Source organism: Chelonia mydas, chromosome 9 (genome assembly GCF_015237465.2).
Source record: "Chelonia mydas isolate rCheMyd1 chromosome 9, rCheMyd1.pri.v2, whole genome shotgun sequence".
NCBI lineage: Eukaryota > Metazoa > Chordata > Testudines > Cheloniidae > Chelonia > Chelonia mydas.
The window spans coordinates 91,303,357-91,324,739 of NC_057855.1; the positions used below are offsets into that span (position 1 = coordinate 91,303,357).

General features: G+C 42.0%; 1 protein-coding gene across 10 annotated transcripts in view; it reads right to left on the reverse strand.

Annotated features, from left to right (window-relative positions):
• AFF2 (AF4/FMR2 family member 2) overlaps positions 1-21,383 on the reverse strand; it is a 405,287-nt gene that overhangs the window by 204,863 nt on the left and 179,041 nt on the right. For 5 of the 10 annotated variants that reach the window (XM_043522586.1, XM_043522587.1, XM_043522583.1 and 2 more), the window contains one exon: positions 5,614-5,712. The exons of the other annotated variants lie outside the window; for them this stretch is intronic. In XM_043522586.1, the coding sequence (XP_043378521.1) occupies positions 5,614-5,712 (99 nt within the window). The remainder of the gene's footprint in view (positions 1-5,613; positions 5,713-21,383) is intronic. 10 annotated transcript variants of the gene reach the window in all.

Sequence of the window (21,383 nt, forward strand, 5' to 3'; positions counted from 1 at the left end):
GGGAGGTCTCTTTTTAAAGGCACACATTTTAGTTATGTGGCAGCTAAACACAAAACATGCAGGGTAGCTTAATCTGGAGTTTACACCCTCCAAGCAAAGCAAGATTTGTCATATTAGGCACGTATCTTGACTGCGTGTCAGTGACAGAAACGGAGAAAGCACAAAAAAAGACCAAATTGGGGACAGTCTTCTGTCACATGATCTACTCCCTCCTTTTGATTATAAAGCTGCAGGCAGCAGCCCTATCTTCCTAAGCAGTCCTGGGACTAGGCTAACATAAGAACAGCCATACTGGGTCAGACCAAAAAGGTACGAGGCAGAAGGTTATGATATGAGGTCCATCTCCTCATATCATACCCTTCTGCACAATCAACGCTAGCAAGCCCTGGCAGCCCCACAGTCCTGCACAGGACCTGCAACTCATGGGCCAACCTGAGTTTCCACTGTGAAAGTAAACTGGATGGGGAGTAAACACACCACAAGAAACATACTTCTCCTACTACAACTCATTGATAGTCCTGTCTACTAGCCTGGTCACCTAAGCACAAGAGCGGGAGCCAGGAACTCCTGAGTTCTAGGGCTCCCTCTGACACTTAAGATGTACCCACTCGGCCTTAGCAGTGGGATGCGAGACTCAATTTCCCTTCCACTCACAACTCAGAAGCCAGCTGAACATAAGGACGCTAGAGTCCCCAGAAAGCTAGATGGTCTTATTCCAATGTGAATAAATTAATGCTTGCAAATTACTATTAAATTCCATGAAATGAAATGAAAAGACCCAACTGCCAAATTCTGATTGGCTAATACAAAATAAGTAGCCTTGTTTTAATTGGCTGAAAGGGAAAAGCTGTCATGTCCCGAAGGGCTGACAAGGAGAAACTGTTGGCATAATGATGCCTTCCCAGGTGATGAAGCTCAAAGACTTAATTCCATGTGTCAGTGCAAGATAACACAGTCTCATATGCATATGATCTCATCAGGCCTTCAGGAGACAGGATTTTACTTGTCATTTTCTAATATTAGTTTGGAGACTTTCTTAATATGTTTGAAAAATACACAAACAAGAAAAAGCAGTCTAATCAGCTAGAGACCACTTAAAGGACTAGCCAGTCATTATAATCACAGTGATAGTATTATTAATCCCAGTGTAAAAATAGATAAATGACCAATAGGAATGCCATGTTTTGGGAAAGTATTTGCATTATGCCACTAATATATGCACATCCTTCTGTGTGTCTTGGAGGTGTTCTCACATTTGTATATAGGTTTGTGTTTTATTGATCTGTAATCGTGTGTGTGTGTGTGCGCGTGTGTGTGAAGATGACAGTCAGTCAGTTTACCTAACACCTACCAGCTTGAGGACTCAGCCTCTGAGGCTGAAAAATATCTGTATTGCTTCAGCCACCTTTGCCAAAGTGTCCTCCCCGAACCCTGTCTGTGGTCTCCACCTTTCATATCAACTTCTGTCCAGAGCATCTCTGATGAATTTTTAGTGTCTGCCCTCCAGCCCCCCTGGCTTCTATAAAAAGAGAACACCCATTCTCTCTCCCATTCTAGAGCTTCTTGGCTACTCAAAAGGAGAGTGATTCTCTGCTACTTTACCACTTCCTCGTTCTCTTGGGTTCTGCAAATCGGCTAAGGTGAAAGGGACATCTTTGCTTCACCCACCCGCATCTCTCCCCCTACTTGGGATGTCTCTGTTAATCTACCTCCATCCCTCCCCAAGACGCTGTTGTTTAAGTTCTCCTCCCCAATGAGTAGCCCAAATCATGCCTCTCCTGTTGTCAGTTTCATGGCTGCCCACAGGGTTCTGAACAGGGTAGTGAAAACTGACAGAGACTCTGGTTAATTGTCATTCTGCTATAGCTTGGGGTATCTGCAGGCACGCAGGCTCAGAGCTGAGCATCTGCAGGCAGGAAGGGAGCTGTGCATCAGTTCACACTAAGTTCATGTACCGAAGGTTTTCTTCACAACCATAAAGACTTGGGCCCTATTCTCAGTTACGCTAAGGCATTCTGACAGCTTGAAGGGGGCTTACTGGTGGTAAAAACTCCCTCCTGAGAACACTGCTAGTGCGGGAGTGTCCCTGGCCAGTGTAGGGCCCAGCCCTCCTCCCAGCATGGCATTGGGAGCATGGTTGGAGGGCTCACAATTCAAACCAACTAGGCCCCTGGCCAGTCCCGCAACATGGGGAGCACAAAGGTGGCTTAAAGCCTGCTATGTCCTGCTAGGACCCAAATGTGGAACCAGAGCAACTGACAACTGGGCCTTTTTTTTTCCCCCCCAAAAACATGCAAGCTTAGCTTCTGCAGTGCTTGATGGCACTCACACAGGAAAGCTCCCTATCCCCCGCCAGGCAAGTAGAATTTTCAAGCCCTAGGTAGACTGATATGTCCTTTTGTGTATAATGTCTTTATATATATATATATATATATATATATATATATATATATATATATATATATATATACACACACACCGTATATATATATATATATATATATATATATAAACACTTATATCCCTTACACATCCAAACTGATAATAAATTATTCCCATAACTGATATTACTCTAAGAAAACAATCAGGATGCACATAAAGGCACAAGATATAAAATAGGATGTAAATCAGTATTTAAAAAAACAAGTAAAAATGAAGCTGTTTACTCCTAGAGGATCTACACTGCTCTAACATTACAGCAATAGCCTCCAGGAGTGAATTTGCTGCAGGAAGTAACTGAGAGCAGTTCAGCAGATGAAACAAAGAGGACCTAATTACCATGCGAAGCACAACATCCTTCAGATGTGATGAGAAACGTGACTGCATGAAAAACTGGTCCTGGGGAAATTTCAAAATATGACCACCCAAGCATAAAAGAAGAGAGTGGTGAAAACCAGGAAAACTGAAATACAAAGCTACAGCTTTTCTATGCATAGAATGTTAGTTTAAACATACACACAGAGATTGATACATATATATATATGTGTATATATATATATATATATAAAAGAAATAGAGAGAACTGTTTGTGTATTGAAAGGTATAGATATATATATAATCTTTCAACAGACACAGTTCTGTATTAATAAAATTTTGCAGAAATTACGGGTACTTTTTTCCATCAAGCTTCTTAAAGAATGAATAAACAAACCCTTAACTGGCCATCCTGAAAATTCAGAGCAAAATCTTTCATCTTTATCATGCTTGGTCATTTAATATTCATCTCTGCCTACAATTCTACAGATTGAATGTAAATATTTTACGAATTACAGGGTGCAAATTGTTTGTTTTTTTTAAGATAAGGAACACACTAGATATACATTGAAATTTTCTTAGGGTGACAGGTTGGGGAAGACTCTGGGCTTGATTCACCTTTGTAGGTGCAGGAGGCAAGAAATCTGTGATGATGCTCAAGCAGGGATTCAGTCTATGGTGGAGGTAATGCCCTGGTAACCCTGCCACTCTCCTCCAGGATAGGGCTGGCTTTATCCATGGCTAGGACTCCCTAACAGCCCCTTCCACATTTCCAGTAAAGGCTTCCCAGGAGATGTGTTGATCCCTCCACAGCTAGCCTCACCCACTTTATCGAACAGAGATTGCAGGATGCTCATACCACTGTCTGCTGCAACAGATGGATTTGCCACCACCAGGGCAGCAGTCTGCATTCCACCAGTGAAGTAAATCAGGACCACTGGCCGCACACTGCATACACCAAAGATGCGTTGAGGTACTACGTTCAGAAGCGTACATGCAGATTTCTGAGAAACACACGTCATATTGTCTCGTAAATTTGATTGACCCATGCAACGTATTGGCCTGACGAGATTACAACTGCTAAATTTTGGCATCCCCTTGGCACCTTTTTGGCTAGTGAACCTGACCAAAATAGATGTAAATGTATGCATGTATTCCCCAGGACTGGGGGGGACGGGGAGGGGAAGCTAATGATGTATCTTTAAAGTGTTCTGTTATGCTGCTTAAACTGTGCAAGAACTGAGAAATGGAGTTTGCAAATTCCTCTGAACAGATCAATACTGCTCTCCAGCTCAAGATTCCCTTTATGGATGACAGTCACTCACTGCAGCGATTAGAGATTCTACATCTTTTAATCACTACGAACATGACAACTACACCTTATCTAAAGCTCTGTGATTTACAGGAATTGATGCCGTATTGTAAAGGGGGTTAGTGGCATGAGGGCTCTGGGGTGTAACCCAAATAACGTGAATTTAAAGTCTTATTGCGGTTGTAACTTAACCTGACCAAGAAAATAGGAAATTAGAGTGCCGTGCTGATTTTAACCCACCCAACAGCCTTCCTGGGCTCTTTCTGCCCTGATTCCCTCTGATCTCTCCTTCCTCTGGGTGTATTCTCCAGTCTCTGCAACAAGCCGTACCACAAGGAAATTGAATGCAGAGGAGGCTACTGAACCTAAAAAGAGGAGGGACATACGAGGAGGCAGGAAAGGATTGTCACATGTATATACTGACAGCTAAGCCCCCTAAGAAGGCAGCATTGGGCATAACATCCTTCTCCTCTTGCCCTATATTAGTTCTTGCTAATGTGAAAGGGGGTGGGGGGCAGCAGTTTGGAAGGCAACGGCCTCATTTGAATTGTCTGGATAGTTAGCAGTTTGTTACAGCTGATAGTTTGCAAAAGCGTCTTCCTTTTTATTCAGTAGAAAACAATATTTCAAGCTCTGGAAGTGAGAGGTAGTGTCAGCTAGTGGATGGGAATGAGAGGAGCTGGGGTCCAGGGAGTCCTGCATTCTGGCTGCGTCACTGACTCAGTGAGTAGCTTTGCAAAAATCACATCAACTCTTTTATTTCTAAGTGTTGTTATAACATGTCTGAGACCAAATTCTGCCCCATGCTAACCTCTCTTGGGTCACTGGATTTACGCTGGGTATAACTCAGGGCAGAACTTGGCCTGTTATTTGTAGGGAGGTGTGAACTAGTTCAGGTTAGTAAAAACTGACCTGAATCATTGCCCAAATATTGGATGATCCAGTAATGAACATTTATTGGGGACCAGAAAAGGTTGGCTGGCTTCTCTGTATGGACCAGTGCGGGGGGAGGGATAGCTCAGTGGTTTGAGCATTGGCCTGCTAAACCCAGGGTTGTGAATTCAGTCCTTGAGGGGGCCATTTAGGGATTTGGGGCAAAAATTGGGGATTGGTCCTGCTTTGAGCAGGGGGTTGGACTAGATGCTGATACTCCAATCCTGATATTCTATGATTCTATGACCAGAGCATGCCCTGGCATGGTGATGTCTGTCTAAGGTCCACAAACTTCCCCTTGCAGAATTTCCTCTGGACTCTATGATTCTATGATTCTTCCATCCCATAGGAGGAAGGGTTTGGTCCTTGCAGAAGAAAACAGAAGCCCAGTCCATAAACTCCACAAGTACCCTGGAATCTCAGTGATGAGTCCATCCCTCCACGTGAAAGCTCTGTGTCCACACAATAGTTCTGGCCTCAGTGAGGAGCTACATTTCCAGGGACTCCCCTGGCACATTGATGGGGGATGCCCAGAGATGTAATATTGGGAATAGGAGGGGAATGGTGTTGGTCCCTGTCCCCTCTGGTCATCCCTTGATATGCTCACTACCTATCTCTGTCCCCATCATGGGTCTCCAAGCCTGTGAAGCACCATACCCAGGTCCAGGAGAAGGCAGGTCTGTTGCTGAGGCAGTAGCTGACTCCCCACTTTTCTGCATGGGAAGAGATCCCTATTTTTCTATGCCACCTGGAGCATTTGGCTTCTCTGCCCTCTTAGCTCTTCTAGTTGGGGGTTTAAAAATCCTGGCCCTATTTTTTCTCTTCAGATGTCCCTGTTTATAGCTTTGGAATGTTGGCAAATATGCCTCTGGCACCAGATCCAGCACACCTCACATTCATCCAGGCAGCAGGCAGGCCTGCCACAGCCTCAAGCAGTTCTTTAAATACAAATAATCGGCCCAAAGAGACCAATGCTCATTTGTGACGCGGGGCAGTGAGGTGCTGCCAGAGAGAAGGGGTAAAACCAAACCTGGGGGAGAGGGGTAAAGGGAAGATCACTGTTGAGGGGGAGGAACTAATACCTGACCAAGAAATGAACGAGGCAGAAATGATGAGCCAGGATAGTAACTATGGGCTTGATGCAGAGATCACCGAGTGAAACCCTATGGTCTGTGTTATGCTGGTCAGACTTGATGACCGTGGTCTTGTCTGGCCTTACAATCGATTGATCTATAACTGTGGAAGAGGGAAGTGGGGTTCTAACTGGGCAGAACCCAATGCCCTTGTGGGGAAGAACAGGGTTTGTTGTTACTGGAGATTGCCTATGCCTCCATGGTGCAAGATACCTGGAAAGAGACCTGCATGCTTCCTCCATTGCTCAAGATGTTATACCTTGATATTGACAATCTAGCCAGCAATCAGCTAGTTTGGGGGCTTCTCCTTGTGGGTAAGGTTACTGTGGTGAGGTAACTCACTGCACACAGCTGCCTCAGAGCTCCTTGACCCGGTCAGACTGGGTGTGGAACTGGCTTTGTTGCACTGGTTGATGGGCTCAGCCTAGTGAGGGACCACACGAGTTGACTGGCCTGTATATTTAGCTTAGTAACACTTAGAGAGTTGGCAGGGTGCTCAGAGCGGGTGTGTGGGCGCTGCTTATTGTTCTATATCCAAAGCCAATAAATAGACCACATCTTTTTAAAAATAGACATTTTGTTTCTCTGAAGCCCCGAAGACCACACGGCCTATTGAGTTGCACTTGTAGAATAAGTGCTATCGAGTCACTGCTGCATGAATGGCACAAGTGCTGCTACAGTGCTTTGGCAGACTCATTTCAAGGGCTGTTGTGTTACGGGGATGCTTTTCTGTTTGCTATCACAACCCTACGTCGCTGCAGTTTGACTAAAAAAACCAGGTACGCCCTCCACAGTATGCTGCGACCTGATGGATTAGCATACTCTCCCCTTCTGTCATCTCTGTGCTCTATTGTCAAGTACCAATAGCGTCTCTAGGCAAAGATTTAGGAAACTTGGTTTTGGCAGATGCTGTATCCTTTCCAACACAGACGTTCTGCTTCTTTATATAGCGCCCCAGAAAAACCAACGGTTGCTATTACAGTAAAACAGTGCTGGTTTTAATTACAGTATTACTGATGTTTCTTCCTATTAGAGTTTCTTTTCTCACTGGTTCTTTTGTATATTTATTTACTCAAAACATAATATTGGAACTCAGAGGCAGCGTGGTGTTTTCACTGAGCCGCTGTTCTCTTTTCAGCCTGTTTTACAGCTTGGTTGACAAAGGCAGAGTTGATCACATAACTTGTCCATGCTCAGTTCTCGACTCAGACCTCGGAACCCACTCTTAAAGGGAGTTGCTCTTGTTACTTTCCGTGGGTTAACTCTCCCACAGCAATCTCAAGGCTCCCAATCCAAAGCCCATGGAAGTCAGACCTAGCCCAAAGGATATTTACCACTATTCCTGATAATCAGTAGGCCGTGTTAGAAAACTCAGGTGGATATTTTAGTGCAACCAGGCAGGGGCGCTGGAACAATTTGTATAGTGGGGGTGCTGAGAGATATTGAAGCAAACTGTAAATCCCATCAATAATGGTACCCACTTGAAAGTAGGGGGTGCTGCAGCACCCTCCGAATCCCTAGTTCCAGCACCTATGCTTTGTCTTCAAGGAGATGCCCAGACTTAAAACTTAGTAAGACAACAAAATTACTATCTGTGCTGTCCTTCCTGGTCAGTTCGCTGATTGGTGCCAGAGGGGGAATTGCAGCTGCCTTCCCACAGCCCCAGCCAGGGGGTGAAGAAACAATTAAATGTTCCTATACAGTCAGTCAATTAACCTTCAAGGACACAGTGACTCATATATTAAAAGGGAAAAGTGACTGTGTCAACCTAAATAGGAAAATACACAGCTGTGAAAAGCACACTGTACTTCACAGGTGACAACAGCAACAGAACACCACCACAAGATATCAGCTAATCACACTAATAGTGTCAGTGACCCATTAGGCAACTAGGCATATTTTTAGGAGCCTCCTAGTATCAGGTTGTAGCCTTTTAATACTTGAGACAAGCCATCGGAAAATAAAGAAGAAGCTGGATGATTCATCCTAGACACAGTGATCTCATACAGCTTGAGAACATGCCCTCTAAATTACTAGGATTATCACTATCATTTGTTGAGATTAAACCTGAAAGTCATCCATTTGCTTTGTTTTGGACCACTCCAATGGAGTGTGTAGAGGAGTAAAAAGAAGCCTTAAGGGAAGCAAGGACACTGAAGGTTTGACTCATGTTTCGACTGGATTCCCTACAGACTGTGCCTCTAGATTAGGATACTCATTGTATACTCAGACATAAAACTGGTTGCTCAGAACAAACCAGGCCACCATATAATTTAGGCTATTCTCTGAAACACTTCCTCTGCAAATGACATCCTGTGGCCAACCATAGAAATAGTGTGAAACACTGGTTTCATTCCTAGGATAGAGGGAAAGCCTGAAGGCATGGTAGTTCCAATATCGCAGACACGTAGGATGGAGGCATCTACAGACAGAAGGACTAGAGAGGACATGTGGTTTTCTCCAGGCTGGTCAGAGAAAGCGGTGGAATCAGACATTGAATCCAGCGGGCAGAATCTCAGCTGGTCATAGCTCCATTGACTTCAGGATCTTCCCCCAGGAGTCCTGCATTCCAGTCCTCTGCTCTTACTGTTTGAGATCAATGTCACTTACAGGTTAGACTTTTTTTGTTGTTGTTGCCAGACTCAGATTGCTTCTTTGTATACCCCTGAGATCAAATCAATTGCTTTCCACTCCAACCACCTGACCAAAGTAATTCTAAAGGGACAGAAAGCAGAAACTCAGATAAAAGAAAGGACAACATTTTTCATTGTTATCTGTTTGTTGAACATGATAAAAAAGGAATGAAGGCTGAAATAAGGATCATTCTTAATAATTCAGGTTTACTTAAGAGCAATGATTTTAAATGCTCCCTTTGTCTTGGTTTATGAGATTGGGGAGATGAGTTTAGATGGAAGATGAACCTGCAAGTCTCCACAACAAGAGCACTTATCACAGAAACCCCACTTCCCTGATAATATCTAGGAAAACTATTATTTTGGAACATGATTGCATTTTTCAGCTACCTCAATACCATTTTTACTGTTCTGCTGCATGAAAAATCACCTAACCTGTTGGAATGAATTTCTTGACCCACACATAGCCACATTAAAGGGTGTAATTTAATGCAATCTAACTAAATTAGCACCAATTAGACAGGCTAAATTAAAGGGCATGTCACTAATAAATTTTATGCTAAACATATTACTGATAATAAGCTCACTAAAAATTGCATAATGAAATAAAGTATTCTTTTTAACACTATTCTGTCTAAATATGAATATATAAAAGTCATGAAGTAATGAGATACAGTATGCTAATTCCCAGCTGGCTTTCAGGATGACATCACAGCAATATGCTAATGCAGTGATCAGTGTGGTGTTTAAAAACAACAGACCAAATCCTGCAGTCGATCACAGACTCAGGTCAAATTCCTCTTGAAGTCCATGGCCCTGATCCTGCAAACACTTATGCACATGGGTAGTTCCTCTGAACTCAGTGAACTTGCTCATACACATACATTTATCCTCCTGCCACAGCGTTTGCTTAGGGAGCTATGCTTGAGGACTGCAGGATGAGACCTGACTCGCACTAAAGTCATTTTAGAATGTTTTCATTGAAGTCTTTTTCTAAGGAATATTTTTAAAACACTAATTTACAAAAATAATTACTGAACCGACAGTGTGTGACATTTTATATACCCTTCGTAAGCGTCACTTGCAGAAGTATCCCATGCATTGAAAGACTTAAGGGCTGATGTCCGTATCCATATGTATTCATACCTTTAAAATGTTTGGGTTGATGGAAAGTTGGTGACTTGGGCCAGAGCTTATTTTTCAAGAACCAGTTGGTCTAATAATTGCTACATATGGTTGTCCGCATACTAAGTGTGCCCAGTAAGCACTGGGAAGACTTTGGAAAGGTGCAAATGAGCCATCTGTGATTCCCTGATCCTGGGATTACTTCTCATCCTCAAAGTCGCTCAGAAAACATGCTGGATGCCAATGGCTCCCAAGGGCTGTTCTGGCAGCCAGGGACTGTCAGAGCACAGGGCTTCTGGCTACTCCCCCAGCACTGGGGGCTGGAGGCAACATAAAGCCACCATGCTGGCTCTATGCCACCCAGTGAATGCCCCACACCAGTCCTCGGCTGGATAGATCAGCGGGGTTTATCACCCCTTGGCACCAGAAGCCTGGCACAAAGAGGTCAAGAAGTCTGGTGGAGAATCTGGAGCCATCTCTCCAATTATCTATCAGATATTGGCAAATAAAGTAAATGGTTATAGGTGGAATGATAGCAACATCTCTATTAAGATTGACTAACAAGTCCTCAATGATAAGAAGACTGTGCTTTGTTAGCACCTTTTCCTGCATTCAAACATTAATTAGGGTCCTCATTCACATAAATAATCCTTACACAGGTAGTCTCACTGAATTGAACAAACGTATGTGTTTAAGTAACTGTTAGCAGGAGCATGCCCGTAGCTCACAATTCCCCTCCTTCACCCCATCTAAAAGACAAAAAATACTTCTCTCAGCAAGAATGCAGCCACTGTTTTAACAGGGCAGAGCATAAGAACACAAGAATGGTCCTACTGGGTCAGACCAAGGATCCATCTAGCCCAGTGTCCTGTCTTCTGACAGTCGCCAGTGCCAGGCGCCCCAGAGGGAATGAACAGAACAGGGAATCATCAAGTGATCCATCCATTCCCAGCTTCTGGCAAACAGAGGCTAGGGACACCATCCCTGCCCATCCTGGCTAATAGCCATTGATGGACCTATCCTCCATGAATGTATCTAGTTCTTTTCTGAACCCTGTTATGGTCTTGGCCTTCACAACATCCTCTGGCAAGGAGTTCCACAGGTGGACTGTGCGTTGTGTGTTTTAAACCTGCTGCCTATTAAAACAAATAAAAGGGCAATTCTGAACACCAGTTGAAGGTCCTAATCCTGCAATGTTCTCCACTAGCTTTGCCTCTTGCATCCTTGCAAAGTTCCAATGGTAATTTTAATTGACCTCAGTTCCATTCTGTACAGGTGCAGGGATCTGCACTATGGGATCCTGATGCAAGTTTGGGGCTTACTTCAGAAAGAAGGGCATGATGTCCAATTGAAACTACAAAGGGAATTTAGGTAGGCCAGATGTAACCATCTGAACTAGAAACTGACCAGGCTGTTGGAGTTGACACTCATGCTCTTAAGAAAAGTGCCAGAGGAGAGTTTACACAGTTCTACAGCTCATCAGAAAGGTGCAGGATACAGAATGCAATTTTTAATAAATACATATACACCCCACCCCACCCCCCCAAAAATGGAAAGGATTTCCTGGAATCCTTCCAAGCCATAAAATAATAACATAATTATTGTAGCGTACATTAAAAATCCTCTTTAAAAGTGCTAAGTGAATGTGCAAACTAGGCCCTTTCTGCTTTCATATCTCAGCTGTTCAAAACTGTTTTCAAAATATCTACATCAACCATATTATGTCTAAAACAACACGCCAGTTTCTTTTAATCAAAGCCACCTTTTCTTTTTACTTGTACGACAGCAACTTGGCACCTGAAATTTGTAAACTTCTGTACATGCATATTTTTCTGCTTGAATAATAGAAAAATAGCTGAGCCAACCTGGTGTGCAATTTGGGAAAATATGTTGACTTTTACTAAGGAAAAAAAAAAAAGGTAGATGCCAATTTTTTTTTTTTTTTTGGAATAATCAAGTTCTAAATTCCAGAGTTGAAGCATTTTGTCACTTTCACTCTGAGCCAGATCCTCAGCTGGTATACATTGGCTTAGCTTTATTGATTTCAATGGAGCTTTGCTGATTTAAAGCATCTGAGGATTTGGCCCCGTATTTCAAAGAGCCCTAAACGCATCAATATCATTCTGTAACACTGTCTGTGGCTGCACACCATGCTGCACAGAGCCCAGGAATCAAACTTGCCAGTCAGCTCAGTGTTCTTCATAAATCTAAGGCAGCCTTCTAAATACACTTCTTCAATTTAATTTCAAAAACAATACATGATTGATTTATTCTTTTAAAAAATTATCAGTTTGGTTCATTAACCTATAACTGTACAAAAGCAGGAGTCAATTACATTGCCACATCAGATGTGTGTAAAGATAATTACCCTGAAAAGAAGATGTAAAGATGTCCATAAAGGCAGTGAAATGTGACCTATTAAATCGAGCTGTAGCCTATTATGGGTCAAAAAACACATTTGTAGGGCCAACAGTCTCTTGGCTATGGCCAATCTAGCATGAATTCTGCAGGTGTCTTTTTAAATCCGTCCTTTTGGTTTCTGTTTTTACACTCTCCCTCTTTATCTTACCTATGCGCACACCAAGCGGTTACATCCAAAATGACATTTCAGAATAAAGACAATACACCACATCACAGATAAAACAGCATATAGGGCAGAGAGTGAGCAACAGAAGAATCTACACAGAATGATGCATCCATTCTACTTTCCTGAGTATTGCACAATGGATCAGACTATCCCCTTACATAGAGATCCAGATCCTCTGCTTCACTGAAGTCTATGGATCAGCACAGGATTTAGCCCAGTTATTTAGCTTTACGTTGTAACAGGGGTCTTGAGAAATCACAGAATATCAGAGTTGGAAGGGACACCATCTAGTCCAACCCCCTGCTCAAAGCAGGACCAATCCCCATTTTTTTTTTTTTGCCCCAGAGTCCTAAACGGCCCCCTCAAGGATTGAACTCACAACCCTGGGTTTAACAGGCCAATGCTCAAACCACTGAGCTGTCCCTCCCCCCTTGTATGTTTACTTTTACTGGAAGTTGAATACGGTCTTGCTGACGAACTGGTCTGTGAAGCTAGCCAATACTAACTCTAGTGTGTAAACAGGAGCTAAATTAGAAATTCTGAGTAACTGCCTGTGATTGATCAAAGCCACTTTACTTTTCAGTAAGTAGCGCTAATATTTGGAGAACCTCATTTAACTGATTTCAATTATCTTTTTTCCTTTGTCTACACCCACTGAAAGAAATGGGTTGAAATAATCATGCTTTATGTGGCATGTTACAATGCATGGCTATTATTTTGCATTTTCAAAATGCTTCATGCAATTTTCTTCTCACTGGGCCTGAGCCTGCTTTCACTTGTAACTCCTGATTTGCAGTAGGAATTGAACTGCTGCAGTCAATGGAGCTATACAGAGGCAATCCCAACGTGAATGAGACCAGTATTAGATTCACAAATATAAAGAAAAGCTTTGCATTACCATTATGCGTTTATAATGGGGTGTTTAGAACTGACACAAAAACACCTAAAGCTTGTAAGTGACTTCACTGGAGATTGTAATAAGATTATTATGCATTTATGACTCATTGAGCCAAATTTTCTGTGGGCATAAACAAACATAGCTCCATTCACTTTAATGGAGCTATGCCAAATTGTGCTCAATTTAAGTCACTGGAGTTACGCTGGTGTAACAGCCATGTAAGGAGGAAGAGAATCAGGTCCACGGTATTAAATTTTATCTTTCAATGCATGTATGGTGTCAAAACATGATTTAACCAGGTTATCTGTAGGGAGGAAAAGACAATACAATGTTTAATAAATGAAGCTTTGAATAGTGACTTTCAACTCTGAGTGTAAAAGGTATTACAAGTGATGCTACCAGTACACCTCTCTCCTCCTCTGAGCTCTTGTATTTTTATGCTTATTGATAATACTTCATACTCCTTTATATCCTTCACACTGCCCTTTAACTGTTCTAAAACAAAATATGTAGATGGCTACTGATGTTACAATCTTCTGACTGAATCTGAATTCAAACCAAGGTTAGCTACAGTACTGTGTGCATCAGGTATAGGAGTGCACAGCTCACATTTGGGGGATTCACATCATCTATCACTTTTGCTTGTTTTGAATGAACCAGTATGTTGCTTGCTTCAAAAGAAATGGAGATGCCTCCTGCCCAGTGCAGGGGAAATTTAAAGTATTGCTCAGTAACATAAAATCACTCTGCAGTGGTATATGTGGAGATAAATTGCTTACCTGTCTGCCTTCATTTGTAAGACATCAGGTGCCATGCTAGACATTGTTCCTAATTATCCCAGAGGTGCATCCGATGAAGTGAGCTGTAGCTCACGAAAGCTTATGCTCAAATAAATTGGTTAGTCGCTAAGGTGCCACAAGTACTCCTTTTCTTTTTACTAACTAAATCGACAAACAATCATTTTTTCCAAGGAAACACAATAATTTATGTAACTGATAAAACATTCATAAATGTAGTACTGGTCAATGAATCATATATTGTTTCTATTCTTTCTATTTCTATCTTTAAGTAAAATATATATTTATTTTAGCCACTGCAATGAAAACACTGCTCTCTCCACTCCTTCTTTCTCTTAATGTATTTTGGAGAAGCAATAGGGTTCAGGATCTTCTCCTACATACATCTTCCCCCATCCCTTAAAGGATTTATTCCTTTTGTTCCACAAAACAATGGGTAGCATCCAAGCAGAAGTAACTTTTCTTAAAGGAATTCTGATTGTTCTAATTTTTATATACTTTGATTTGACTCAAGAACAACACGTTGTTGCCAGCCTTCATGATTTCACCCTGAATACTGCAATAGTTGGTGTTTTACTTAATGAGCAGCTCCCGAAGTCAGGTGATTGCATGAGAATCTCAGCTTTTGCTTTTAAAAAAAAATGCTAAGATTCTAGCCCTTGTGGTGGTGGAGAAAATCTTGAAACGGTGAACCCTAAAGGCTCAAGAGACAAGAAGGGAAATCAGAAGACCCTAAATGTATAATTTTAAAGCCAATATCATGATTTCTTTCATAGTTTTGGAACGCTCGGGATTGGCAATCCTGTAACTATATTCGCAAATTCTAAAAAATCCAACATAGAAGGAAAGAGTATCTTCGTTTTAAACCTGCCTTAATTCATAGGATGGGCATGGGGTGTAGGACTTATTGGAACCCTCGGCATAATTAATTAATAGTGTGAAACAAAGAGGGATTGGTTTGAATATTATTTTCCAAACCATGGCATTACATGTATAGGGCCAAAGTTAAAGAAATGGCCTCTGGATTTGGGCTTGCCCAGGTGCACTGCTTTGTACTCATGAATCAGGTAAGTTAACTATCTGATGCTCCAGCTACACCCCTTTCACCAGCCACACCTTCCAGCATGCTCCCTACACTGGTGGGGGAAGTCCATGAAAGGATAGCATAGAGCGGGCTATACTTGTTCTACGTCACCTGGAGAAATGCACAGCTTTTCCTCATTTAGGTCAAACTTATTGCCTCTTTGCACTGCTGGAGCAGCACAAAGGGACTGGAGTGGGCCCAAGAGGTGGCCCTTTGCATCTGATTATTCTCGGACTGGTTTTACAGTAGTGTAACTCCTTGCACTTCAACAGCAATGCTTCCAATTTACACTGGGATCCATAAGGGCTGGGAGCATGCTTCCCAGCGAAAGTAGACAGACAAAGTAGCTCTGCTCCAGCTTGCACACAGAAATAGCAGTGTTGCAAGGGGTAGCCTGGATGGCAGCTCGGGCTAGCTGCCTAAGTACAAATTTGCCTGTGCTAGCCCGGCTAGGCTGCTATTTTTAGCGTGCAAGCCGGATCAGCTCTAGTGTGTCTGTCTAACTGTGTTGGGAAGCACGCTTCCAGTTGCAGTGTAGACTTACCCTTAGTGGAGAATCAAGCCCTTAGGGTATAATATTGTGTCTGCTTCTCGGGCAGAACACCCAGTGACACCATTGGCTTATCTACGGACCAACACCTGGATCTTCCAATTTTAGTGTATCAATTTTTTAGCTACATAACTAGCTCATAAAAATTCCTCTGCGACTTGGCCAATATTTATTAAGTAACGTATAGTTCTGATCCCTTAAAATTCCACTTGTCCTGCAAAAGGTTGTCCCTGTAAGGTGAATTCTACTGAAAACAAAGAGTCAGATCCTTAACCAGAAGTCAGTTGGGTTACTTCTATTAACTTCAATGGGGCTATGCCAATTTACCCTAGCTGAAGTCATGGTTTGAGTCCTATAAAGAATTACTGCCTTATAAAAGGAGAGGTTGACTTTTAAATTTCCCCTAAATAAGACAGTGCTAATGTCCATAGAGATACTAGTGCCAAGAATCAGATATCTCAGCTCCGTGCCGTACCTCATTCAAAAATCTATTAACATAATCCCTAATTTGATTTGCAAAATACTGCAACACAGATCCATATAATTTTGCCTAAAGGGATACAGCCAGGATTGTTGGATATTAAATTAACCTGATATTTGTACTATACTAGTGATTTTTTCATTTGCGACCCCTAAAAAATTTCGAACGGAGGGGTGGATCCCTTTGGAAATCTTAGACAATGTGTGTGGACCCTGGGGATCTATGGACAACAGCCTGAAAACCACTGTCCTTTACTACAAGTAGAAAATTTTGTACATTCACACCAGTTTACTATGCAGTAATTTACCATGCAGTGCATGCATAGTGAATCTGGGCAGGTGTGGAAAGGGGTGTTTTGGTTTTAAAATCTAGCTCTGTAGCCATGATTGGTTAAAAAACCCTCCATAATTGGTTAGAATCCTTCCCAAAATCTCAAAATATGGGACCTGGCAAGGTTAATTTAAAGAGCCAACAGCCTTGAGAGTCTCTTTTGAAGGAAAAATAGGAACTCAATGGACCACTTTGCCCAATGAGCTCTTTTACCTGAGTAAGAATATATCAATAGTGTCATTCTTTAACGTAACGAGGCTTGTGATTTAGCACATTTCAATGTGCATTTTTAAGAGCATTATGTCTTTGTCTGTACACATTTTGAAATATGCCTTATTACTTACCAAGTCATCCAATATTACTCAGACCTCTGCTAATGGACTCTATCATAGGATGACATTTTGTAATAATCTTGGCCCAGATTGTTTGCTACGATGAGCTTCCCATAGGACAGGAGAGGGCAAGGAGCTGGGCTACATCTCCCTAATTCTCCAGTCAGATCTGTGCTGCCTCACGGCTGCTCTAACATCCACTAACTGGCTACAGTACCTAAGTGACCATACGCCAGGTGACGTTAGCCAATGCACAACTCTCTTTGGTCAGAACCCCTGCATACCCTTGTCCTGGGGCCAACTATATACAGAACGGGGATAAGTCAGGGTCAGTTACACCAGCTCTGTGAGCTGAGAGCTTCCGCGTGCAGAGGGAATTCTTAGCTGGGAAGGACCAGCTGCTTTCCAGCCCTCTGTGCTGTGTACGTAGCGCAAAGAGTCTGGGATGCAAACCAGAATCTGGCCCTTTGTGTCAAAATGACTACATTTATATGTTGGATTTTCTAGGTTCTTAGCAAATGAGTTTGTCAGCAAGGGTGACATTCCCATTGTACAAAGAGCCTGCACTTGACCATGCTTCAGCTCAGTCCTACTGAAGCTGTATTTTGAAGGTTGAGGTGAGGTATGCATGGTGCATAGACTTTGTGCAGACCTTCTTGAACAAACTATCCTTGTGCCATCAATTCCAGTCAGTTCTAGGAGGCTGGTTTCTTTTCCACAGCACTGTGGATTTTACAGTCTGGATTTTCAGTCTTGCTCAGAGTTCAATATGCACGCACACATGCACTTGAGTATCTTTACATTGTTGACTTAAAAGTGGGTGCTTACAAGAATAAAGCCATGTACTAATATAAGTGTTTGTGGGACTGGGCCCGTAGAGAGATGCTGGAGTTCAGGTTTAGTAGCAATGCAGGTTGTTTTTGTTACATCTAACCTGAAAACTCACTTCTGCATTCAGAGCTGGGGGTAGTCTGTTGTCATGTTAAAAAAAATTATAATGCTGGGATGTTCACATGGAGGTAGCTTTTTAAATCACAGTTGTGCACTCTTCCATGATGTAATTTTCTCAAATAAATTTCCTTTTCTTGAAGCAGGTAAAAATACACAGCGCTCTCCTATCTATATATCTTTTAATCGACTGCAGTCATTTAACCTAGACCCTGTAACCAGATTAATAATAGAAAATGTGTCATAACAATTCCTTACGACAGGATGAATTATCATTATTGTTTTGGCATTGAAATTCCTTTCTGTTACCTCAAATTACCCTTCTTTTCAACAGTACACAATACATGAATCACTTCCATAATCCTACATGTTAGTAAAAATCACATCCCAGTACAACAGAAGCATCTGACAAGCTGCATTCTGACAGCACGCTAAACTATCACATTGGTGAAATCCCAGAGACCCTCAGGATCTTTCTCTTTCTTCTTTTTTCATTAATAGAAGTTACAAGTGAAAACCAAAGGAGGAACTGCTCAGTGTCTGTGAGAATCCAACCAAAAACAAGCTACACTTCCACTTCCCAGCTCTCCCCTTATCCTTACCATTACGGAAATGGCGTCTCTAATTCTACAAGGGAGCTAGACAGACAGATACCATGAGATTTCAATCCACAGTTCTTTTGAAATAGCATGATCTAAACATCTGGATTTTGTGCAGACAGGCGAGATAATCTGGCTATTTCCAAAGTTATCGACGTGTGTGTCTATAACAGGCCCCGATTCTCTGCTGATGTAAAGCTCCACTGAAGGCATTAGTGTTCTGTTGATTTACACCAGCTGGTGATCTTGCTCTCTGTTTTTTTCAGTGCCTTACTTACTTGGCAAGTATACAGGAGAGGAAGGTATGGTCTAGTAGACAGCACAACTGAGAACCAAGTTGCTAGGAACACCTGACATTGAATTCTTGGTCTGATATTGTCCACAATCCTTTGTGGTTGTAGGCAAGATCTTTCTGCAGCAGTCTCCCCAAAAAAGGGTTGACTACTAAATATTTCCTTCCCAAGGGTACAGGAGGAACTACTCCTGAGCATGCTGAAGCCAATGGCAAAGCTCCTGTTGACTTCTATGCTGCAGAATTAGGCCAAGGGAGAGGATTAATTCATGTGTGTAAAACATTTTGAAGACAGGTATCCTATCAATACTAACAAGCCCATCATTGAGCCCTGCACATGCATTAGATGAGTGCAATCCAGCAAGGTATCAGTCAAAGAGAGTAGAGGGCACTCAGCACTTCACGGGATCAGGCCCTTTGTTCAGTGACAAGTGAGCCCTCACTAATACACAGTTGCTGCTCTGAACCTAACATACCCACACCTGGATTTAGACCCTGCGTAGCGCCTAGCAGAACTAGTGTACCCCCAGATGATCTGGCACATGCTAGTTAGAAAGGTTACTCAGTCCATTCCTATTATTATTGTTTTTTGTACAGTGATCAAACCAGCTACCCTTTCTATGATCTTCTAATCCAAAGCAAACACACACATCTATCACACCAGGGTTTAGGCAACTTTTTATTGCAACAAACCAGCATTCATCAAAAGTGGCATATTTTTAACGCTAACCCTAAAGCTAACAAGCGGTGCGTTTTGTGTGCTTTCCAATTATGCCTGAGAAAAGTCAGCGTAAGTGTCCTCTCTTATCAGAATTATCTCTCTCTAATTTCAGTGTTGGCTACGACTTTGCACTCAGTGATGTAAATGTAAATGTAAATGTTCCCGTCAGATGAAGATTAATTTGATTTAAGCCCTCTCTGTTCTAATTAGATATCCCATTTCTGCTCACTATGCAAGTTTCATTCGAAGCCACATCTGTATTTTATCACAACAATGAAGAAATTCTGGGGTATTTGAAAGGTAACTACAGGATTTCTGCTAGGTCTGTCAGGCACTGTTATGACAGTGCATACTAGGCCTGTGCCAAAGGAATTAATATTTTAGCTGGCTAATTTACAGATTACCGTAATTACTACTTGAATATTAAAACACATGAACTTTTATAAAATGAAATGAGCAACTAAAACCTGTTGCCCTAATTGCTCCCTTTGCTCCTAAAAAAAACATGACCTTTATGGGCTTTGAACCTGAAAATATTGGATGATACCCTGTAGGCAGAATAATAGATTAAACAGGGAGAGAAAGATAATTATATCTAAAACTACCATGGAAGACCACAAACATCTCTCACACTGATATTTTGCTGACTGCCTAGAAGCCAGGTACCTGGGATAGTCTAGAGAGATTTTTGTTGTAAAGGGGATGCATATTACAGGGCTCCGTAAGTAGAAGGTATGGTAGATATACCATGGCTATCATGACTGAGAATGTTGTGACACGCATGCTTAAAAAATGTATGTATATTGATGTATCTGCTTTACTGGGCACTCACATGACCTGCTTCAAGAAGGAGAAACTCATCCTTGTGCAGAGGAAGAACAAAAGGCCTCTACATACTTAAGTCTCAAATTCTACAGACTGAAAGCCATGGTGAAAATATGTGGCATTTTGGCTGTACCTACAGAGGCAAAAATGGGACCCATAACTCATCACAGATGTCCCCTGGTGTAGCTCCACCCACAGTCGCAACAGTAGACGCTCCAGTGTAGCTAGGACAGACATCATCTAACCCTGCTTCCAAGAAATACACGCTTGTCTTTTAAAAATAAATCTTTTAAGTTCTTGCAATTTGAAAGCAGGGGAAGGGTGGACAGACATCAGTGGAGTTCCTCTTGATTTAAGCTCCAATTCAGGAAGGCACCCCGATTCAGGACAGCACTTCAGCACCTGTCTAAACTTGGACTTAAAGTTAAACACATGCTGAAGTACTATCCGAAATAGGGGTGGAATTAAGCATATGCTTAAGTGATTTCCAGAATTGGGACCTTACCCTGGTGCAAATGTGATGAGAACTAGGCCCTTTTTTCTCGAGTGAGCTCATCGATGTGAACCCAAAGATATCCATTGCGTCCTGATTGTGAAATTAGCTTATTCTAAGGACAATATTGATGGAGCAAGTTTCACATCCTTTGGAAACGTCCAATAGACTTGAGTATTTATTCGCACAATGACAGGAAATGTATCCCATATGCAGGCACTCTATTGTTGTTTATAGAATCTCAAATGAAAGTGAAGAACTGGCAGGAAAAAAGTTACTGTGGCCAGGGATCTTTTGAAAACAAGACAGCTTTATAATGTAGAGGCAGTGCAGACTAGTGGATTGAGACTAAGGATGGAAGCCAGGACTTTCTGGGCTTTTATACTCAGGCTACCACAGACTCATTCTCTGATTTTGCACTGGTCATATGATCTCCCTAAGTCTCAGTTTCCCTATTTATAAAAAGGAGGATACTATACGTACTTACCTACCTCACACAAGTGTTGTGAGATTAGTTAGTGAGTGTTTGTACATTTCTTTGCATATGTAAAGGCTA